The sequence below is a fragment of the Gigantopelta aegis genome, chromosome 8 (assembly GCF_016097555.1).
Source record: "Gigantopelta aegis isolate Gae_Host chromosome 8, Gae_host_genome, whole genome shotgun sequence".
NCBI classification, from domain to species: domain Eukaryota; kingdom Metazoa; phylum Mollusca; class Gastropoda; order Neomphalida; family Peltospiridae; genus Gigantopelta; species Gigantopelta aegis.
Genome location: NC_054706.1, coordinates 6,487,580 through 6,513,171, shown reverse-complemented (window position 1 = coordinate 6,513,171; position 25,592 = coordinate 6,487,580). Strand labels below are relative to the sequence as shown.

The following is a 25,592-nucleotide window of genomic DNA, read 5'->3' as shown; positions in this document are numbered from 1 at the left end:
TGCCAATCCCTGAAGTCAATTAAAACATAAAACATTCAGAAAACATCAATTAAGCAATTCATTGACCTTTCAGAATTTCATCATAACCCTATTTGGTTTCAGTGTCTGCGAGCAAAATATCCGCAAGGACCCCCCTCCCCCAGAAAAACACCCCCCCCCCCCCACAAAACTGTGAAGAAACGTGATGTACATTGTTATGCAAGAGACGTCTTTAAATATAAATAGTATAAAACGATGAGTTAGTCTGCTTTATCTCCCATGATGTTTACAAAGTGATCTTCAGGCACATGTACCAGCAGCAAAAATCGACTCACGTCTGCTAATATATATTCGAGTGATGTCTGCTAATATACTCTAGTAACGTCTGCTAAGATACTGTTGACACCTTCTGCTGCAATACTGCTGACCAGACGAAACTTCCAATTAAGCAGCGAGGCGTTGTACTGCTCATTAAACAGATTTCTCCGCCATATTTATCCACGTGCTTTACCTAATCGATCTAGTTTTTGAAATTGGTGTGTTTTTAAATTTCACATAAAAAATCATACATTTAATAAGCATTTTAAACATTAAGCAAGAAGTGAAAATAGAACTTACATAAAATATGTTGAATGTTATATCAGTATTTTATTAATTAAAACTGCATGTATTACTGCTTCATGAATGATTAAAGAACATATGACATGTTTCTACGGCAGACGTCATAATATCAACAAGCGGGAACGAACGAGGGGTGATCTTACAATATTTGTAAAGCTCTTGCATCTATTTGATAGTTGACCGCTAATCCATATCTGAGTACGGAAAACACACAGCCTTACCTTGGCCGCGAACTCTCTGTTGACGATTTCTCAGCAAGCCTGCGGGTAAACAAGTGCCGCTAGGGGGAGGGCCTAACTGACACCTCACGTGGGGACAAAAATAGTGCGTCTGTCTGCGAGTCCCCACTGCAGTGGTATAAGTCGGTGGAGTAGATCCGCGCATGTAGATGGTTCTCCAGGATCTGTAAACTAGTTCAGGATAATCTCGAGAGATTCAGGACTACATATTCTTCTTAAAGGGAACTGGATATCTATATTTGAAATCCTGTTGAAGTTGAACCGCGAATCGTGCAGTGGATATTAATTTATTAAGTTTCAAACTGTCTACGAGTAGTTACTATCGCATCTTCCTCAGCGACGAACAAGTGACTGTTGTCGATATTTTGTCGTTTTTATATTACAAAAAGACCGTATACCAGTTATATGAAATGCCATATTCAATAGCTGACAGATCTTCCAGTGGTTACCTATAACTGACAGAAAGGAGTCTGTACTTTCTGTACTGAGGAGAAACGAGTGGGCTAAACTATACGACAGGAATCTGAAACCAGAGCAGCGAAAACGTCTTGCCATGACGTCACATCTGTACTATTCGCCCAGTACCGTGTCACCCCGGGTGTCCATGAGACTCAACAAACCCAGGGCCAAACAGACTGTCACCACCGTGAGACGAAGCTTGAGTCTAGGTCGGGAGATGACCACCGACTTTCTCACTCTGGCCTGTTACAACGCGATAGCCACTGGTCAGCTGGGTTTATTGAAAGCCATCTACAAGACGGGTAAAGCTCCAGAGGTAGACAAACAAGGAAACACCCCCCTGCATGTTGCAGCCAAATGTGGCCAACTTAGATCGTTAAGGTAGGTCACTTTAACTGGAGTTTTAACGTACAATACTTGGTTTTTTTTATTTTCACAAAAACAATGTTGACCCGGGTAGAATTCAAAAACCGACTGCCATTTAAGACCTTGTTTCTATTATTTGGAACATGCTACCATGACAAAACTAACAGTCGTGTACACTGTCTGTGTTCAGATATACAGACTAGTAGTCAAGACCCACATGGCTCTATTGTTTTCAGACGCATGGTTCACCCGGGTACAATCCAAGACCCGGTTACCGTTTGATGCTCAGGCAGGGATCCGGTATTTACAGTACAAATTAAGTACATATGTTTGAGTATTGGGTATTGGATGTGGTTGTACGGTAATACTGAGGCAAAATGTATATACTCTTTTATCATATCTTGAAGTAAAGTAGCTTATCAGTTCTGAACGGCTAGACGAAAATGTTAAACAAATATATTTTGTTGCAGTTTTGTATTTTTAACTGCAGCAGTTATCATATCATTTGCAAAGGTAAAAACGTGAATGCGTTGCTTTACATATGTTATGCCATAATAAATTCGTACGAGTAGATACAAACAGAAAGCATACGAATAGAATGCAGAGTACATAATGTGTGAAAATAATATACATAAACTGGAAACCGAGTGTTTCCTTACGTGGAATCCAGAAATACGGTGTCAAACTATGGTAAATGTAAACACAATGTGATGATCAACATCAATATAAGAATTCAAGATTTAAATAAAAACAGTGTAAAGAACTGTGCAAAAACACAAACATAGATACTGACTTTTACTCAAAATTTCAATTGTGTGCTGTATTGGCCATTCTCAAAGAGAATGTTACACCCCTGCACCACGGTGAGGTTACAGCACGCGCAGGAAATCCCACGACTGGAAGGCAACAGGAATATGGTATGTACTGTCCTAATTGTGCATTTTTCATTTAGGTTTTGTTGCTTATATCCATAGGTTCAAGTATGCTGTCCTTGGGCATACACACCTCGGCTCTATGGGCTGTCGGTCCAGGACAGTGAGTTAATAGTTGTTAAAAGACGTCGGCGAAGTGGTCTTACGCCATGTAAATATCCCTTTAAAACTCACTATGTGTGTGAGCCTGTACCGAGATGCGAACTCGGTACCTACCAGCCAGTCTGGTAGCTTTTAAACGCAGCAAGTTTGGCATCTCTCTGCCTCTGTATCCATTCTCCTATCGAGAATGTACATGCACTGTCCATGACACTCATGTTTGGTGTACGAAAACGAAGTTATTATATAAACGTAAGGTTCAAGCACGCTGTCCTGGTTGATTTGTTTATATATAAAATTAAGGTTCAAAGATGCCATCTTGGACACACACCTCAGATATCCGGACTGTCTGCCCAGGACAGTGTGTTAATGATTAGTTGTTAGCGAGAGAGAAGTCGGTGTAGTGGTCTTACACCTTCTATCTGAGTTGTTACAATTTACCATCAAAGCCAGTTTTGAGACGAGAAGTCAACATCTTCTAGCCTTAAGTCCTATCGTTTATTCGCTAAGTCACTGTATACTGTGACGTTCATTCCTTAAATTATGATTTTTCATACACAATGCAAATGCTTCGGCAATGGGCGGAAACTGTGAACATAGTAAGTTATTTGTTTCACACTCTTATTAAAGACTCAATATAACATCATTAAATAATGTAAAACACAAACACAATTATTTTGTAATAAACTCATGTGTGGATATTCTTTCGGTTTCATTATCAGGAATCTACTCCACTAGGTCAAGCGTTTTGAATATGTCCTTTAATGATCCCTTGTTTCCTAGTAAATGGTATAGTATAAATGCGACATAATATTAGTTTATATACGTAGTATGGACACGGTAATGAGACAGATACTTTGTCATCTTACAATAGTGTAATATTTCTGTCTAAAACTAAATATCTTCAACGAGATAGTAAAGTTTTCATATATAACCAAATGAATTTTTTGTTTCTTCTATATAGCCGTCTTTTAAGTCGCCGGGCACTCCACAATTAAAACTGTTTAATTTTATCGGTAGACGTATAAATACTTATGTTCATGTTTCTAAAGGGTAAAAAACCCAATATAAATATTCTGGCCAATAGTGGGTAAGCTATCGGAACTTAAGGCTGGTAAGTACTCGCGACCAGGGCGAATTTTAATGACTCTGTTAGTCAGTGTACGGCAATTTCACTGACTTCTCTCTCAGTAACCTAACACAAATAACCACTAACCCACTGTCCTGACTGTTATACAACACTAATGACAAAATTATACAGTTATTATCTGTTCAAAACAAAACAATAACTGCAATCTTGGTAAATATCTCAAACAGGCAAATCATTTGAACTTCCATCTTCCAAATACACAATCTCTCATGTATACATTTCAGTTTATGTATCATTGTGTAGTTCATGCCTATGAGCTGCAAGACTTAAAGCAAATAAACTATACTCAGTCTAATTAAAATTAGCTCCACTATTACATGTGGATCTAACAGGAGCCAATTGGAGCTCATGTCCACCAATCAAAACCTTACTTTCAGAATCATGCCAGTGATTTGAAAATATTCCGAATTATTCTGAGGGTATACGATTCGGGCAAATCAACCCCTCCAGCCCCCCTAAATCAAAGAGTCCCCATACGCCCATGACACACACACTATATATATATATATATATATATATATATATATATATATATATATATATATATATATATATATATATATATATCAATATGGAAATAAATATTCTAATTTTACCAATTTACGCTAATAATGTTTGTACACAATTAAACAATTTTCGAGTCCTTATATAAACACCCTTTTGACTCTGCCTTGTGCAGAGATTCGCTTTTGGTTTCGATGTTCAGACATGAACATAAAACAAGCACAAGACTGACGACATATAATAACTTATTTGACTACACAAATACATGCACTTTAATCTTCATTTAGATACCTCCTGCTCACATCATCTATATTTTGTAGGTTCTTTAGGAAGGAAGAAGGAAATGTTTTATTTAACGACGCACTCAACACATTTTATTTACGGTTATATGGCGTCAGACACCACTTCATTGGCTACTCTGTTCGATTAGCAGCAAGGGATCTTTTATATGCACCATCCAACAGACAAGATAGTACATACTACGGCCTTTGTTACAGGCTGGAATGAGACATAGCCCAATGGGTCCACCGTCGGGGATCGATCCTAGACCGACCGCGCATGAGGCGAACGCTTTACCACTGGGCTACGTCCCGCCCTTGTCCTTTAGGAGGCGTTTATAGACAATAATGGCGAACTCCTTGATGGGATTGCTGGGTACTTGTAGATACCACAATGGCGTGTGTACTCGTCTGTGTGTTGGGAAGAAACACCGCGAAGTATGTCTTATTAGAGCCAGGTTCAAGGCGCTCAGTGTCCACACCAGTAAGTCCGCTCCGTCAAATATGGAATCTCACAGTTGACAGTGGAGAGCCCACTTCAGTCTCATAACCACAACCGATGTTTGTATTCAAATGCATAACTTCTCCATTACAAACACACTGAAGAGAAGTATGTTGTGTTCTTTGATTCTTTGTCAACAAGAACGTCCATGAAGTATCTATTCCTATATATTGATGTACGATTAATATATACTACAGGGCCGTACCCTCATCAAAATCCTATGGGGGAGGGGGGCACTTCTTTTTATAAACAAATGAAACACTATACAATTAAACCCTGACATGTGTATGCTAATTTCTGTAGTAACAAAAAAAAAGGTGAGATTCTCAGGAGGGCATTGCCCCCCCCCCCCCCCCCCCCCGCTCCTGGTGGGTTCGGCCCTGTACTAGTATTTATTCTAAGCGACAATAAAAACTCAAGATGTAAAATTATTATGAAATGTGTTTCTATAGGCGGTAATTTGAAATAAATCAACAGTGAAATTTTTTGATTTTGTGAAATTTAAGCTATTAACAGATATTTAAAAGAAGATAAGTCTCGGTTTTAATTAATATCATATTAAAGGCTAATTTACACGGTGTATTTGTATCTACTCGTGTTTCTTTAGTCACTCAGCATACTTTATACATTTACAATACAATAGTGTGATCGTCGAGGTACTGTCCTGGTGGTTGTTAGTTGTTTACAATACAATAGTGTGATCGTCGAGGTACTGTCCTGGTGGTTGTTAGTTGTTTACAATACAATAGTGTGATCGTCGAGGTACTGTCCTGATGGTTGTTAGTTGTCAATGGTCGGGGAGAGAAACGTCGTTACCGGCCGCGGTGGTGTAGTGCTTAAACCATCAGACATACGGCTGACAGGTATTGGGTTCGCTTCCCTGTACTAGAACCCACCCCGAGTAAATTTTAATGACTCAGTAGGTAGGTGTACGGTCACTGCACCGACTTCCCTCTCACTAACCACGAATCCACAGACAACCCAGATAGATGAGGTGTGTGCCCAGGGTAGCGTACTTGCATCTTAATTGGATATAAGCACGACAATACGGTTTTTAAAAAGTCGATGAAGTTGTTTTGTACTTCTCCCCTACTGAGCCATTATATTTCACTGTGAATGGGAGCAGGCACAAAGACGCGAACCCAGTACCTAACAGCCTTAAAGGAACATTCCTAAGTTTGCTGCAATTTTTAAGATGTTATCGACTAACAGAAACGTTTTAACATATGAAATATATTTTTCTGCATAAATTATTAGTGGCTACATATTAAACGTGTTTTTGATCGTTCTAATATTTGTACTAGGTTAAATTTCATTTTATTTCCTAAACAATTGTTTTTTCGTACGTACGAAGTTATTTAAAGACAAAATCCAGTTTCGGCTTCTTACAAGAAACACATTGAATATACAGTCTTTGATATTCTAAACAAGAAAATACTCGTATATTTAATATGTAAGTTTAATCGTAGAAATATTTTATTAGTCGGAAACATCTTACAATGAATGAATAAATGAATGTTTAACGACACCCCAGCACGAAAAATACATCGGCTATTGGGTGTCAAACTATGGTAATGCAAATAAATAAAGTGATGATCAACATCAATATAAAAATTCAAGACTTAAACAAAAACAGTGTAAAGAACTTTGCAAAAACACAAATATCACAGAATTTTACGGATACTGAATTTTACTCAAAACTTCAATTTTGTGCTGTATTGGCCATTCTCAAAGAGATGTTACACCCCTGCACCACGGTAAGGTTACAGCACACGCGGGGGAAACATCTTACAATGCACAAACTCAGGAATGTCCCTTTAAGACATTTTATAACGTATAAACAATTTACAAGAATGGCTAATTTCAACATAATACGAGGCGCAAACTCTGTAGACTTTAATTACACATTTATTAAACTGTTACAAATATTTCTTCAGTGTGTATAATATAGGACTCCACAATCTAGGACTCCACATAAGACGTTTTAGGTCAATCAAAAAACAAAAAAACAAAAAACAAAATCGCATCCCTCAAATAGGTGCACCACATAAAATATCGTTCATATAGGATAGCAGCATATATTTGACCACACGTGATTTCGACTGCACGACTGAAAAAAAGCAACGTTTGATGTGAAATGTAAAATTATTTACTGTTGTTTTAATGCTTTCTTTCATTGCAACAAGCAAACTTGAAAGGTGAAATAATAGGACAGGAAAGTGTGCATCGGGTAAACACCGAGCACGTGAATAACGCTTTTAATACGCATGTGCAAAGACTTAACAGCATCCTTTGTCCATTTTGATTGATTGAAAAAACTTTATATCTACATGAGTAATTCGCCAGTGATGATGTATGCATAATGACACAAGCGTGTGTAACCAACATGCGTTAAAGCGACACTCTCAGTTTGACTGTTTACCAAATAGACTGGTTCACCAGCGAGTCCGCGAATAATTAGCGCAGTGTTAACAAACTGTTTAGAGAGATCCTACGCGGCCCGGCAACGTGTAGCGGGACGGAACACGTGCTGCAGTGGCAAACTCGCTGTTTGGAATCTGTTTGTTGGATGTAGAATTCGGACACATGGAGACTGACAGAACACAGATATGTTCAGTAGGAGTAGCCAGTACACTAGCTGTCTCTGTATGTGAATGCCTTAATTAACGCAGTTGGGTCTTTAAGTTGTGACGCAGTTGTTTCAGCAAGTTTATAGTTTCATAGTATATGAGTTCACCTGTGAATATTTTCCGTCGCACATTATATTCAGTAACATAAGGTACTCTAGAAGGTTTATTCTAAATCTATCAAGTACACTTTTAATTACCTACTATTTAAAAAAAATTGTCACCTTTATTTCAAAATTTTCCGAAGAGCATATCCTCGAACCGCCTACAAGCCTTGCTGAAATACGGCATTAAATATAACTTGTTTTTGTCGTCCAGAGTACGTAAGAGCCTCTATGTAAAATGTATATGGAAGTAACGGGTTTCTTTTTACGTGTCACAATCACCACGCTGGATAGTCAATTATTGTTATTTAAGGACTGGCTGGGGCGCTTTTGATGCATTGTACCAGGTGTAAAACAGTATTATAGTGAAACATTCCCAACATTGCGCGTCAGAAGATTTAAAACGGAATCGTATGATGTCTCGGTTGACAATTCTACAAGGAACTGAAGCTCGTTCATCACTAGTAATAATTAATCACTGTTATGGTAGTGATCAATGAGTGGATGTCAGCACAGCTGTACTTATTCTAATGAGCTCTGTCTGGTGCTAGTTTTGATTTAGTAAATTAGTCTGAGAATGGCAGTCCTCTTTGTGGCGGTGCAAGAGGGATGAAACCTCCAATAAAGAATCTCCTCGGGAGTGGCTGGGCTCCTACAGACGAGGTATTAGATAGAGATTCATGGAATCAACCCCTATTTTGCCAAATGCCCATTCGACTCTGCCTTGTGCAGAGATACGGTCGTGACAACGTATTACGTTTCTGTCGTCCAGATTAGGATTTGACTCTCTTTTTTTTTTACAATATGTGTACTTGTGTCTAGTTTCGTTTTAATTCTGTGAAAGGCTACAGAGTGATATCTGAAACGACTTGCTAGTTCTGAAATGTTCAATTCCTAATCTAAAGAATCTGAATTTAATATGACGAGCATAGCTAACGTTTGTACACAAATTTAGTTGGTTCCCAATTGAGGTCGTTTGATTTTTCGTGAAGCAAAAAAACAAACAAACACAACAACAACAACAACAAAACACCCCCTCCCCAAACAACCACACTTTAGAAAAACCCAGTCTAGCGTGAAAATGGACACCGAGTTTAGTTAATGTAGAAACCTGCAATACACATTTGGATAAAGTTATATGATAGAAAGAAGCTAAAGTCTGTGATATTTAAACAGGGATATTTAAACATTTCTTAGAATTATGTAAAATGCATGTTGGTGTATTGCAAAAACCTTGATAACCAGAACAACTGTAGGTATACGAAAATTAATATTGTAAATACTAAAATGCAAACTTGTACTTCTAATTTAAATGATAAAACCGGCTTTAATAGTGAAAAATACGTCGTATAGTGTTTCAAAACTAGGGTCTGTTACTGTAAGGGTTCCCTGATTTCAATACGTAGCATGAAATAGTATGAGAGGCACTCGTCAGATTGTTATATATATATATATACACACACACACACACACACACACATATATATATATATATATATATATATATATATATATATACACACACACACATATATACATATACATATACATACATATATATATATATATATATATATATATATATATATATATATATATATATATATATATATATATATATATATACTGAACAACAAAAGAAATGCAAATATAAATTTATTCCTGTTTCAGTTTCAGTTATTAAGTTTGACTCCCATTAGTTGTGTGCCTATTAAATGCATCATTGTCTTGTGAATATTGTAGGCCCATTTTGACAGTCTCATTAGCGGAATCATTGTATGATGAATCTTTTAAAAACATATTCGCGTTTCTTTTGTTGATCAGAATAATAGCGACCAGTGGGTTAATTGGTCAATAAAAAGTACCCAAAAGGAATAGAAAGGATCTGCCCTAATAACAGATGATGTTTTTTACGACAATATTAACATGTACTGGAAATACAAAAGCGTGTATATTAAGGTTGATCATAAATGTCAGCTGGTGATTGTAACAAAATTGTTTTGAAATTTTTATTTTGTGTTAGCCGCAAATAGTTACGGTTATACAGTCTCAGTTATAAAGGAACGTTTGGCGATTTACGAACTCGTGTTTAAAGGCGCATATTCTGGTATATGCGTCCATGAGATTAAGACGATTAGAATATTAATCTACAAAAAGGTAAAACAAACATTGGCAATATATGTATATTGAAGACAGGAGTATATATATATATATTATATATATATATATATATATATATATATATATATTGAATACAGAAGTACAGAAAAAAAGATATTAGTAATATTATACTGAATGTCAAATCAATACACAAATGTTAGAAAAAACACCTAACCATTTTCATGAACAAGTTGAAATTATTTTAAATGTATTTTTTTTTTTTTAACAAAGATAAGTATTATACTTCGTTCGTATATATATATTTTAAAATCACAAATAACACTTAATTACTACAAGAGGATAAAAGGTATTTTAATTGTTTACCATAAAAAGTTTTAAGAGATCTAATTTCATCGCGGCCAAAAATTGCGGTCATACTTTCGTAAGCAGACGTGAATGTCGTACACTGGGCGCTCTAGTAGATACAAACACGAACAACAAAGTTCATTGTCTGAAGGTTACATTTCTCTAAATTTAGCAGCCGCTGCGTGTGGATCAAGGGGATTTCTTGATTACAAATGGTTTCAGGTAAATATTATCCATGTCAACCTATCGGAATTGTAATGAGTGGTCGGTGTGGCTGTCTATTGGAAGACGTGATTCAAAAGCCAGATGCGCGCGAAAACATTACGATAATATTATATATAAGGCTGTCGTAAATTTGCCAATGATTGATGTAAAAGTATTTAAAGATTGGTCACGCTACACAAGCCATAAGTGTGATTTCAATGTCAGCAGAGTTTGATTTAAGTTCATTCTTGATAAAGTTGACAAACACAAATAAATGTGTCCCAATGGCTGACTAAATGTTGGCCTAGACAGTGTTGAGATCATTGTTTTCAAATGAGTTTGCCTGGATTCCGTGGAACTCTACACTGCAGTTAGCTCACACAGAATTTCAAAAGAACAAGGATACTTGTATACGCAAATGTCATCCTACAAATATTTATATATGTCTAACCTTAGACTGCAATTCTTAAATGCCTTATTCAGATTACAACTTTACAGTCTCTCTGAAAGGACATTCTCGCTGGAAACTGTTATATAGACGGCCCTTTAATCATGTTCCAAATAGTTACATATCAGCCCAGCATTCAACAGGCAAACGCCTTAATATAACTTTTTGGCTGTTCACAAATTCCAGCATATCTGACACTCAATAAAGTATTGGTTACCGAGTTGAAAACCTCGCCATTAAAGGGGAGCTATCGCTCACGCTCCCTTATAGCTACTCTCGGCACGCGAATTTAAATGGTATCGTAAATGGCTCCCCATAATGTATGTTAAGGGAGCAATTAATCACTTTCCTCACTTTTCTTCACGTCGAGATCTGGAGTGTCGAATAAATATTGATCTACTGAAAATTATTAAATAAATAAAATACACCAGAGGTTGTCCTTTAAGGTCGTATTCTTTTTAACATCAACAGTTTTTATCAATTTCCAACATTGATTTATCCGAAATTTTGCACGCCTTCATATTTTGTTTTGCCACGTTGGTGTATCAAACCACCCGAAATGGTATTTGGTATTGTGCATCAGAAGAAACATTGCACAGATGCAGTTATTTATAAACAACATTTCATCGAGTCCAAGACAGGTAACCTGATTACATTCCTGTTTATACAGACGGATCACGGGGTGGGAACTCTGTGGCTTCTGTTACAGTTTTTGGGGCGGGACGTAGCCCAGTGGTAAAGCGGTCGCTCAATGCGCGGTCGGTCTGGGATCGATCCTCGTCGGTGGGCCCATTGGACCACGACTGGCATATCAAGACCGTGGTATGTACTACCCTGTCTGTGGGATGGTGCATATAAAAGATCCCTTGCTGCTAATCGGAAAGAGTAGCCCATGAAGTGGCGACAGCGGGTTTTCTCTCTCAATATCTGTGTGGTCCGTAACCATATGTCTGACGCCATATAACCGTAAATAAAATGTGTTGAGTGCGTCGTTAAATAAAACATTTTCTTCTTCTTCTGTTACAGTTTTTCCATCAAACACAGTTTCCATGAGATTGTCTTATTTACGGCATCCATATTTACTGCTGAAATGCGGCCAATCATTAATGCCCTGGAAGAGATTAAAGATCCATGTGTGTCCAAATATATTATTTTCCCAGACTCACTTTTGTGTCTAAAAGCGTTACAGTACATAAAGCTGGAGTATCTCTTGGTGATACGAAAGTATCTCTTTTTATCCATTGTCAGTAAAGATGTCATATTTTGTTTACCCAGCCATGTTGGCATTAAGGGCAAAGACAAAAGCAGCTATACCAAGTCTGCTTTGAATTTTCCCATTGCCAGTGTTGGTGTTCCATACAATGATTTTAAACATCATATTACCCATATATCCTTTCGACTTGGCAATGTGATTGGATTGGAGCGATTGTGAACAAGCTTCATTCTGTCAAGCCAGTACTGGGAGAGTGGCAGTCCTCATGTAGGTTGTGCATTTATTTTAAAGAGGGACGGGATATAGATCATTCGGATGAGTGCTCGCTTGAGGTGCTTGCGTCGCAGGTTCGAACCACCTTGGTGGATCCATTCAGCTGATTGGGGTTTTTCTCGTTCCAACCAGTGCATCACAACTGAACAAAGGCCGTGGTATGTGTTTTATTGTCTGTGGGAAAGTGCATATACAAGATCCCTTGCTGCATTAGAAAACATGTAGCGGGTTTCCTCTGATGACTACGAGTCGAGAATTACCAAATGCTTGACATCCAACAGCCGATGATTAATTAATCAATGTGCTTCAGTGGTGTCAACGTTTCTTTTAAATTTTAAAGAAGTACCACCTTCTCAGTGTAAACATTGCCAATGTTCTCTGACAATGTCCCACATTTTGGTGGAGTGCAATCTCCTGAAGCTGACGAGAAAAAATATATTTTAAAAATATACTTACACTCAGCTTTTTACACTGTGAGTTTTTTGTTTACCTAATTATATAAGTTTTATTTTTAATTTAATCCTATTCATATACTTACCTTTGTTTAATACTCAATAGCCGATATTTTTGTGCTGTGATGTCGTTAAACATTCATTAATTCATTCCCTTTAACATCATATCATGCCACCCATTTACTATCATATTTTATCCCATTTATAAATTGGATCTTTTCAGATGGCTGCTGATGCACTCAAACACCCCACTGCTGGCCAAGAACTCTAGAGGAGAAACGTGCGCGCACGTGGCGGCGCTGCAGGGCCAGCTGAAGTGTCTTCAGGCCGTCGTGTTGTCCAAGCTGGAAAAGGCGAGCACTATCGCGTGTGAGCGCGACAACATGGGCATGACGGTGTTACACCACGCCACCATAGGAAACAGGGACGTCGTCGTCCAGTGGCTGCTGCAGGAGTTCGGGAAGGACCTCTGTCTGGTGAAGTCGTGTGACGGAGTCCTCGCCATTCACCTAGCGGCTGCTGCAGGTATTCCAGAGGTTTAACAGGAAAACGGGTTACATTTGTAGCAGGCCAGAGAACACGAGTGGCCGTTAAATACTAATTATATAGTACAATGAGATGCTTAAATAGTTTGTTTTTGATTAACGACACCTCTAGAGCAGATTAATTTATTAATCATCAGCTATTGAATGTCAAACATTTGGTAAGTTTGACATATAGTCCTAAAAAGAAAACCGGCTACATTTTTCAATTACTAGCAAGGTATCTTTTATAAGCACCATCTCACAGACAGGATAACACATACCATGGCCTTTGATATACCAGTCTGGAACAAGAAATAACCCAACGACCGCGTTTCAGGCGAGCGCTTTACCACTGAGCTACGACCCGCCGCCTTGTTTAAACAGACTACAGCACTGATGGCCTCCCCCACCCAAACCCCCAATACTTGCTGCTGGTAATAACTTGGTACTTGGTGATGCCTCGACCGGAAGCGGTCAGGCCCTTTATAAGGGCCCTATGGGCAACCTAGGGAGACACCACAGCATCGTAAAGGTCTAAAATTAACGAGCTACTCTCGATTCACTAATATCAAAACCTATATTAGCTCGGCCATTTACCTTTCGACCGACCGTTCAAAATTGCGCCAAATTCCCTCAATCAAAATTGCGCACCCTTTTCTCTTTGGCATTTAACTGCTCCATTCAAATTCCATAGCACCACCACCACCCACCCGCCTGCTACCGATTTGATCGGGCTGCTGGTGCTCCCTTGCACCTGCCAATGCAGGCGGTCCCTCCTCTCCCCTGCCCCCACCTTTCCTGTCATGGACGGAGGAGCCGGCCAAGGCCGGCTCTTGTGCCCACGACAGGCGTGCGCTACAACAGCTTGTTCTGAATGTGCACGTAAAACCCTATGACATGACATGACATGATGGCTGCTCGATACAATTTATGTTGTGAGTTGTTTCAAAACGTATCTAGCGAGTGAAAGCGAATTGGGTACATTTTAAAACAACAATTTGAAAAATAAATTGAATATAACGGACACCAATGTAGTATTCTTTTCTTATATATCCCAAATATGTAAAAACATGTTTAACATCAACTTATTCACGACGCGTTGGCGCGGTCAGAGTTAACTTACTAGTAATGTTAATTTCATTATGTTTAGTGTCCGGTCGACTCATCACCGTGGAAAGTCAATCAGATAACTTTATATCAATGTTCCACACGTAGGATATTGTCATGTGATATAAAAAATCTTAAAAAGTGTTTTTACCAACTGATGTTAAGAATAATCACCTTACATTCGTCAGAAAACATTTTATTATACAAATAATAAATAGATAGGGAACGAGTTTTGTTCTCTTACGAGGCCCACCCCTATAAAGATGCAATATATATTATACACGACACCAAAAGTTTCTGTGATGTGACAACATCCTTCATACAAAAATAAATAGTTCTTTATTCACATAAACAGAACATGATTCTAGTAAATGAAATACCTGTCATGGCGATTCACTGAATGGAACTTATAAGAATAAGTAGCGCACATGGTCGCTGTGTCCATGAATGCAAGCAATGCACCCGCGTCGCATGGAACTGCTTACACATGATAACAGTAAATAATGCCCCCGAACCTACCTCTCTCCACAGAGCTCATTTCCTTTTGGAGCTCGGCTCATTGCCTTCGACAAAATGAAATTTCCCTGTTATGAGATTTGTGACGCCCCACAGTAATTACATAATGGCATATTTACTTCATTTGAAAGCCAAAGTTAACTTGGGATTCGCACATTAATTTATCAGCCACTAAAGTAGCTGATCCTAGTGGCCGTGCTACGTACCTCTTTTGCTTCGTATAAAATGAATTTCGATCGAAATACCACAAACAGCGGGTCGACTAGAAACCCGCGGAGTTGTCAAAACTGATAAATTATACAAGGAAGTTGCAAGCGATGTGTAAGTTAACATCCACAAACAAAAGTTAAAACAAAAAGCAGTTAAAGTTAAAACGTGTTTTGTTTAACCACACGACTGTAGCTAATTAAATAATTCATCACCGGCCGTTGTTATTAAACATTTAGCCGTGACACGTATGGTTAAGGACCATACAGATATTGAGAGAGGAAACCCGCTGTCGCCACTTCATGGGCTACTCTTTTCGATTAGCAGTAAGGGATCTTCTATATGCACCATCCCACGGACAGGGTAGTACATACCACGGCCTTTGATATACCAGTCGTAGTGCACTGGCTGGAACGAGAAATAGCCCAATGGGCCCACCGACGAGGATCGATCCAAGACCAACTGCACATCAAGCGAGCGCGTTACCACTGGGTTACGTCCCGTCATCCATAGTCAAGGGAAACCCACTACATTTTCCCAGTAGCAGCAATGGATTTTTCAGATGCACTTTCCCACAGACAGGACAGCAAACACCACGGCCTTTAATTGACCAATCGTGGGGCACTGGTTCGAACGGGGAAAAAATCGGGGAATAGGTCCACCAAGGGAATTCGATCAAGGTAATACTAAACCAAATAACTTCCGACTGGGTCAAAGTTCGAGGTGCACAGAACGTTTAAAAGAGCAGTTAATACCACAAGTCCTGTGATTGGTGATAAATATGAGTGTGTTTGTTTCATCTGGGCAAAAAATATATGCAATTTTATTTCATCTAGTATCACTGTGTCAAGTAGCCTTGTGCTTTAAACATGTATGAAGCTCCTTTAAAAAAAGTACTAAAATGTTGTGTGGAACTAGGGTAGTCATAGACGGTACCAGTTATCTCTGAAATGAGCAGCTTCACCCCTATTTTTTCTGATTCACGTTAAAGGTGATGGGTGGTAGTATTTATATCCGTGGTGTATATGCAGATATGAATTTTAGCCACATATGTTACTATTGTCGTCTATGAGATTTGATTTCGTAGTATGCACCTAATACGGTTTTTGAGGTAAGCGTTCAACCGACTGAGCTAGATCCAACTTGAGAGAAGAAGAACAAAAACCACCACCACCACAAATCTAATAAAATACCCAAAACGTCCCATACAAACACAAGAAAGCAAACAAACAAAAGAACGAAACAAAACAAAAACACTATTTCTCCTCCAAAAACAAACCATCTGAAAATCTACTGATACCTGAAAGAATCTTCGTAAGATTAACATACTCGATATGTTTCCGTATCAAAATAATATAGGTTATATTAAAAAATATAAACTGTTTCTTTTACACGTTGATGTTCTTTGAAAGTCGTTGGCACTCTAAAGGCCTGTGTCCTCGATATGTTGTTTATTAAAGTATTTGTAAAGAAGATGTCACCTATCTCACATTATCTGGTGTCGACTTTATGTCATATATAACACATCCATAGACAGTGTGATATGTACCATTACTTAACACTTACGTTATCTAACATGCCTAACTGACATTGAACTATTTACAGTCGCGTAACGCACAACTGACAGTGCGATATTTACAGTCACGTAACGTACAGGTAGAGAAGACAAACTGAGTGTGTGTATTTTGTTTTTTCTCACACCACAGGTAACAGAGGGTGCACTGAGATACTGGCTCGTGGGTGTAAGGCTTCAGTCAACATGCGAGATGTTTTCGGTGAGGTTTCTAATCAATGGCAGTACATACAAATACAACACCAAACCCCCCACTCGAATAAACAAGCAGTGGTATATTTCGCAAAATCCATGATATATTTTTGTTAGCGTTTTTTTTTAATGCCCCACTCTTAAAGATATGCCACATATCGACAAAGAGAGATGTACAAATGGAGATATTTGTGGACGAGTGAACGCGACTGAGAGTATTTTGGTTAGCTGTGTGACAGTTAGAGACTAGATCTGCCATTACATTACACGTGACCCGCATTCACAGAGGGTATGGAGAATCATTATGCAAACATTCGGAAAAATAACGGAAAATATGGCTCTTATTCTTCTTCTTTTTTCTGCCTGTCTGTCTCCAACACACATCCGTACCCAGATTTCCATCTATTTCAGTTTCGTTTCTTTCTTTCTCCTCACTGCCTTTGTTAACTGCCCTCACCCCTCCTGCAATTTGTTTTTTTTACGAAGACGTTTATTATTGTACCCCAAGTGTTGTTTTACGGCCTCCCCAATTTAGGTATTTATTTATGCTTCCATCGAGTTAGTTTTCTCTAGATGGGACCCTATAGCCAATTTCAGAAAATATCGTAAGTTTACGTTCGCAACTAGCATTTATATCTGTCGAACGTTTTACATGCGTTTGGCATCTATTTCACGCAGAATATTATAGTTTTACGGATGATAGAGCATTGTACGTACGGACAAGAGAAAACTATATATACTACAAAGTACGTTAGTGGTATTAATAGCATTTTACAAGTTGTGGGTTAATTGTAGATTTACGTTCACGTGCAAAACTACATGTAGGTCTACGACGTTTTATGAAATTGGTCTCTGGTTTGGTACGATGCTGAGATTTAAGTGATGTTTATGATATCAGTACCCCCAGTATTCAGAGGAGTGCACCGTTTTAAAACTGCACCTGCAGATTTCCAAAGTACACGAACTGGTATTACCTAAATGCGAATCTATATGATGTTCCACAGGAATATCAAGTTGTGCAAGATATTACATGTTACCCACTAAAAACTAATACATTTATTGTATCCACCTCCTTAACATAAGGTTTTTGTGGCATTTTGAATTTCGCATGGGAGTGGGGGAGACACACCCAGCACCTTCCCATTGGATCCGCGCCTATAGTAAATAATGTTATTATATGGTGAGAGGAGACTGTATATTTGATTTCTCATTGTTATTTCTGCAGGAGCGACACCCGTGTTCTACTCGGCCCAGGAGGGAAACCTCAACTGTCTCCAGTTTCTGTTCGAACACGCGGAAGGCTCGCTCAACATCATCGCGTTCGAGGGGATGACGTCATTTCTATCCGCTGCTGAGGGCGGCCATCTTGAAATTATCAAGTTCATTCTGGAAAAGCAAGGTCACGAGGCACTGCTGTCCACGACCAATGACGGGGCAACTGTGTTTCACTACGTGTGCAGTAAGTAGTTCCAGCAGGCCACAAAACTAATCGTAGTTCACTAGATTTTATATTTTTATTTACCAATTCCTACTCAATTATGGTTCAAGTATGCTGTCTTAGGTACACACCTGACTTACCTGTGGTGTCTCTGTCTTGGACATGGATTAATGGCAAGCCCAGATCCAGAAAATATATTTTTAGCGAGGGGGGGGGGGGGGGGGGGGGACTATGGGAAAACAGTGCATATGAACTAACTCGTAAAAAGGGCAACCCAATGGAAATTTTAAAAAGACACAAAAGGCACTTTAATATATGGGGTTGGGTGGGGCTACGGATCATCTGGTTCTGCCTCTAAATGTTGGTTTTTAATTTTTGTGAGAGGGAAGTCGGTGCTACACTTCCCCAGTGGACTGTTAAATGTAACTTGGTAGGAGCCAGTACTAAGATGCGAACTAAGTACCTACATCCTTTAAACCGATGGCTTATCTTTTACGCCACCGATGTCATAATTGCATCAAGTAAGTAGTAGTTGACACTTGTGAAATGGAGATTTTTGAAGACGGTGGACCTTGTTATGAACACCATAATACTATCAGTACAAAATTGCATGTATTACTAATGTCGTATTTATTGTAATAAACTCCGATTTTACATTAAATATGACCACATACTTTCTATATGGGGAAAAATAAATAACTGAGTGAACCATATTAAATAATTCATTTAGAGTCTAGACTCTAAAAGTTTTATAAGCACCAGGCCTGGAATAATGTACTGGTAGTATTGTGATGTTTGTAACCTGGGACTTAATTCACAAATCACATCATCACATCGTCATTGCAAGTAGTTTTACATTGCATCGTGAGATCGTATTATTGCGAGAGTTTAGTAAATTCAGCTCCACCGTCGTTGACCTAATATATATATATTTTGCACGTTGAGGAATGGTATTACAGGTATATTGTTACCTTGGATTTTAATATTTTACAGTAATGTTAATGGTATTACAGGTATATTGGATTTTGATATTTTACAGTAATGTTAATGGATATATTATAACATCATATACTACAAGCTCGGATCCATAGGGAGGGTGCTGGGGTGCGCAACCCTCCCCTAAAAATACGAAATGCCCGCAAAAATCGATGTTTAAAAGGTGGATACAATGCATTTTACACTCCAAAATTGAGACTGATGCCAGGTATTTTATCATGTTCTAACGGCGATTCTTGAATTGATATTTATACAACTTTATCAACATGTCGCTTGGACTCGCTATATTACACTTTCAGAAAAAGTTAAAGTTTGTTTTGCTTAACGTCACCACTAGAACACACTGATTAACTAATCATCGGCTACTGGATGTCATAAACCTGGTAATTCAAGTTCAAGTTCTTTATTTGCTTTGAGTTTTACAGCTCATCAGCTGAATACATAACATAAATAATACAGCATAGTTATACAAAATACACACGTGCAAAACAATGGTGGGTGTGGTTTATATATAATCATGGACAAATGAAGTGATATAAGTTACATTTATTACATTAACTATTACCCTGCATTAACCGATCGCTAATTGTTTTCGCTTGCACTAAATATTTGCCTAGGTTATTCAATTCCTTATTGTTACCGGTGGTTAATAACTGTATAAAACGATACACACTTGGCCGCTTATAATAATACATTTTTATATATTTACAACGCAAATCTTTGTATTGTGGACACTCTATTATAAAGTGATATTCATCTTCTATGGCATTTGCGTTACACAGAGTACATATTCTTTCTGATCGTTCAATGTTTCGATACCTGCCAGATTCTACATTTAATTTATGAGCGCATATTCTAATCTTACATATTTCTTTTATATAACGCGTTTCCATTGGCAATCTTAAATATGTTTGTAATCTAAATTAATTTAACAAATTTTGATATAAAAGTCCTCTAGACGTTGTCATTGTTTTGCTGTAACATAATTGCTTAAAAGTATCTAATATCCTTTCTTTGATTATAATGTAGATACTGTCGTCAACATACGATAAATTCCAAATATAGTTTAATCCAAGTGAATACAATTCGTGCCTAATGTTAATTAACCAATTATCGTTATAGTGTGCCATTTCTTCATATATACCCCTTAAAATACAATTTGTAGTGTTACGTAATTTTATCCAATATTTAAAAATTCTCATTTTTTTGTTATTTGAAGTGGAAACCGTCCCAGTTCGCTATAAACAAATTCATTACACGTTCCTTTTCTTACACTCAATAATCTTTTACAAAATTGTATATGTACTTTTTCAACATCATGACCCGAGTGAAAGCCCCAAACTTCAGCACCATAACTTCTGACTCGTAGTCCACAGAGAAAACCCGCTAAATTAATCCATTAGCAACAAGGGATCATTTGACAGGACGACACATACAACTGGTATACCAGTAGTAGAACACTGACAAGAGGCTTGTTTCTTCATCTAGAACTGAATGCCAAATCGCGTAATTGGCAATCAGTGAACACCGGTCGGCCATTTCCTTAGTGGGTGCTTAGTTCGTTTATTTGGAAATGTGTATAATTCCACCCTGTGCTGCCCCTCCCACTGGTATCACAGACCACGACATTATTTCCGACTGTAGTGGGCGTAAGCTCTTCACAACGCAAAACATGATGACAGAACATGGTAGAAAGATACATGTGACGGTACATGCTCTTAATTTCTTTTCGCCTGTGGCGATATTAATTGTTTTAGAAGGCCGTGTGCAGTTCCAAACTGCACTTAAGCCCAGATGGGCAACTTGTTACGTGATACCTTTGCGCGACGGTCGTCTAATACACACCCAGCCCAGGTGCGGAGCCCAGGTGGCCAGTAGTTACGTAATAACTCCGCTAGTGCTGTTTATGACCAGGGGATTGCTCGCGGAATGGCGACATCCAGTCTGACGATCAGAGAAAAATATGCCGGCATGGTGGCTGTGGAAAATCCACATGATACGTGAGGTACCGCCTTGTACCCCCAGGCTATATTCGCTGTCTCTGAGAGTTTTGAATAAATAGCTAGGATTTTAGATATATCGAGGAGAAACATAGGAAGGCTCCAGGGGATCGCTATCCGTCCACTGAACGATCTATATTAGTTCAGACGGGACTTTGGTAAATATATATTTTCTGCTCTGTGTATAACCTTGATGTGATTGATGTGACTTTAAATATTTTAATACTGTATTATACCAATATTATTTAGACGGTGCTGCCGGTCATCTGACGCAGTAATCTGTAGGCCCACTGTCCTAAATAATTATAAAAAGCTTAACCAGTCATCCTAGAGGACCTAGGTAAACTGTAGGTTATTGTCTTTATCGTGATAGGTACCAGTATTAATTCTGTATTACAAGGTTATTGAATGAGTAGTTAGGGTTAATTAAAAATTAACCAGCTAGGAATAGAGTTGTAATTCCTTTATTAATCAAGTTCTCCTGGAAGCGTTTCTCCATTATCACACGTGTGTGTGTTAGCGTTTCTCAATTATCACACATTACTGAACGAGTAGTAAGGGTTAATTAAAAATTAACCAGTTAGGAATAGAGTTGTAATTCCTTTATTAATTAAGTTCTCCTGGAAACGTTTCTCAATTATCACACGTGTGGGTGTTGTGTCACGGTAAAGTGATTAGCATATTGTGTAAACTAGACACCTAGAGATTAACTAATTAAGTGATCAGTTCTGGGTTGTTATTATTGTTGTTATTAATTATCTACTGCGGCAGTACATTTGTCAGCGTAGGTTAATACAGATTCCAAAGTGTATTGTGTTTTGTTGTGTTTTCTAGTGAACTAAACGTGCTATAATAATATATACTTTATATAAGATCGTATCTCTGATCATACCTAGACGAGCCACATTAGGGTATAACCGCCCGTTACAGAGAGATCTAATAGGTATACAGTTAGGAGATATATTTGGACAATCGTGTTTCATTCAGTTACGGGTATTATAGAATCCCCGTGACAATACAACTTCAGTAAAGTTTGTTTTGTTTAACGACACTACTAGAACACATTGATTAAGTAAACACCGGCAATTGGATGTGCAACATTTGGTAATTCTGACTCGTAGTCAATAGAGGAAACCCGCTACAGTTTCTTAATGCAGCAAGGAATATTTTATATGCATTTTCCCACAGACAGGAAAGCACAACCACGGCCGTTGATCAGTTGTGGTGCAATGGTTGGAACGAGAAACAACCCAATTAGTTGAACAGATCCACTGAGGTGGTTTGATCCTGCGACGCAAGCACCTCAGGCGAGCGCTCAACCAACTGTGCTAAATCCCGCCCCATACAACTTCAGACGTTTCAGGTTAATCTAATGGACTCAGCCCCTCTAAATATCAAGGGGCGGATGCCCGATTTTTAAGAGAGGGTGTGCAACATTTGAACAAGGCAAGCTCAGTATTCAGGGAGAGGATGCACCGTTTAAACAGTACACCAACATGTATTATCTATATGGTAATCTGCCAGGGAAATGTCAAGCGGAGCAAGTTATTACAGGTTCCCCACTAAGCCCAAATAAATGCAATTGTATGTGTCTGCTAAACGCTGGATTGTTTCGAATCACTTCCAATTTCGGGGAAATGCGCATCCAGTAGCCTTCCCTTGTTCGAGGACAGCTTGAATGGGTGCTTGTGGAGAGTGGCTATACTATGGATGGAAACCACAGAAGTAAAAATTATATGGATTGGTAGAATTGAGAAGGATCTGACTGTCCTAATATTATGATGGAGGAAGCACTGTTTTGCATTCTGCCTGTATGGTCAATATCAAAAACTCTGTTTTAAATATTTATCTTTCTTGACTAATATAATGAATTAATGTATTGTCTCTGTTTACCCACCCTGCAGTGACTGAGTAATCACAATCACAACAACAACCCGTGCACCTCACAAACATGTCCGCCATACTTTTCTGTGATAATTAATTTTGACATGTCCTGTGTGTTTTACGCACCCTATCCAAATGTTCATGTTTGTTCCCAAAACCAAGGCATCACGCATGTCCCCAATCTGCCGAGCACGACTTGAGAACAAATTTGATCCATTTGTTATTCTTTGAAGGTGCCGGGAACGCCAGCATATTGAAGTTCCTGTTGGGACTCCCGGACACTGCCGACTTGTTACGAGTGAGCGACGCATACGACCGAACTCCAGCCCACGACGCGGCAGAACACGGACACGTGATTTGTCTAAAGTTGCTGATGGAAGCAAGCATGAGTTTATACTTACCTGATAAGGTATGTTCATAAGTCTGTTTCTACTAGCTTACTAGATAAAAAACAAATTTCTAATGAATATTTATTAGTGAGTCAATTTATATTTAATTGTTCCTTTAGTGGCTGAGGTGTGGTTATTTGAATATAATGAAGGTGTGGTTAGGAAATGTAGTGAGAAAACTAAATTGATTCTCTTGTAGATTAAATATATTTTATGCACATGCACGAAACATATTGATTGTGGGGAAACAACTCGCTACAGTTTGCAAACTGATGTATTTGTAATATACTGAACTCCAATAAAAACGCACCAGTCCGATTTGTATTTTAAAATTGAACTCATTTAACTGGTTGTACGGATTAGAGTTAGTAAGTGTTTTATAGCAACCTCATACATGTGATAACAATAACAAGTTAAAATTGGGTTATGCGTTTTTTGTGGAGTTCATTACAGAATAACTCTCTAGAGCATAAGAATTTTATTGCCAACTGTGTATTTAAACTGATAACTTTGTGTAGCTTCTTAATATTAATACCGAAGTTTGTAAAAACTGGTATTTGCAATTAATGAACATATTTGTACAAACTAATGTCTTAAGCATTAAAAAACACAAATAATAATACCTTTTTAAAGTTTTGTATAGTACTTGCTTTGTCTATTAACTCCAGCCCTTATGACGAACTAATATATATGACCACGTATCTCTTGTTACGTTTACCTTACACGCTTTAACAGATGGTAGCCGCCATTGCCCACTTTTATCAGCCTAGCACATGTTTCTGTCCAACACCAACTATTTGCCAAAACAAGGAAAGTAAAAATAATCATGAAGGCAAAATCATAATGCATTTATCATGATCCGTGTAACATGCAAGAGGTTTAGTAACAACTGTTTTAATAAATACCAATGGCAGCCACAGTTATGAACATTTACACACTGAACAATCTTCCCGTTTAGAACCAAAATATAATGATAATATTACAGTTATCAAATGAAGTTTCTACATTTTAAAACTTTATTTCAATACACTCAGGCCGTCAAACGACAGCATATACGAGGAATTGTTGTACAATGGGTATTTACAGTGACAAGATGACAACAAGAGTTCTTCGTAGAATATATACAAACATAATTCAAAATAGCTATATACACATTTTAAAATGAAGAAACATGATGAAAAGACAATCAAATATAGCAGAACTAATTTTACAAGTCAGTATCAAATGATATTGAAGATGTCGGTCTGTGGTTTACTGAATTTACTTGTAATTTCAGAAATTAATTTTGACATTTTACTGAGGATGCTTATGCTATTACAATTAAACAGTTCTTTGAATTTAAGTGTGCTAGTTTAAAAATAATAATAATGTCTTTATAAGCCTTTTTTCGTATGTTCATAAAATAATTACATTTAAATAAGTGTGTGTGTGTGGTGTGGTGTGGGGGTGGGGTGGGGGGGGGTGGGGGGCGGCAGCTTAGCTTACGCCCCTGGAAAGAGAGATAGGGAGGGACGACTGAATGGATGCGAGACATGTTTACAGTACTGAGCTCCGTTCCACAAAGCGATCTTAGCCCTAAGATCACCTTAAATGCATAGCTACCTTATGCACTAAGGTGATCTTAGTGCGAAGATCGCTTTGTGGAACGGGGCCCTGGGTTTTATAATGTTATGTTTACGCTTAAGTTATTATGTCTTGACATTTTAGATCGTCTTTTTCGGTCTTATTTGTTGAAAAAAGTTTGAAAGTGATTTATGATTGTGACAGAAATTATTATTATTTAAATGTGGGCGAGAGTGTCTGAGTTAGCTATTGACAGTTTTGTTTACACCGTGTCGATGTACATACCA

At 38.0% G+C, this 25,592-nt stretch overlaps 1 protein-coding gene across 1 annotated transcript; it reads left to right on the top strand.

Annotated features, from left to right (window-relative positions):
- Positions 1–1,392: 1,392 nt before the first annotated feature.
- LOC121378689 (espin-like protein) lies at positions 1,393–25,476 on the top strand. Its single transcript, XM_041506973.1, has 5 exons — positions 1,393–1,679; positions 13,140–13,441; positions 18,261–18,494; positions 23,587–23,762; positions 25,450–25,476. The coding sequence occupies exons 1-5, from the start codon at positions 1,393–1,395 to the stop codon at positions 25,474–25,476; spliced, it is 1,026 nt and encodes a 341-aa protein (XP_041362907.1).
- The last annotated feature ends 116 nt before the right edge of the window (positions 25,477–25,592 follow it).

Excerpts from the sequence above, each read along its gene's own strand:
- LOC121378689 (XM_041506973.1), top strand. The coding sequence starts at position 1,393 with ATGACGTCACATCTGTACTATTCGCCCAGTACCGTGTCACCCCGGGTG. Across the intron at positions 1,680-13,139 it reads GGCCAACTTAGATCGTTAAG|ATGGCTGCTGATGCACTCAA; the intron begins GTAGGTCACTTT and ends GGATCTTTTCAG. Across the intron at positions 18,495-23,586 it reads TGTGTTTCACTACGTGTGCA|GTGCCGGGAACGCCAGCATA; the intron begins GTAAGTAGTTCC and ends TATTCTTTGAAG.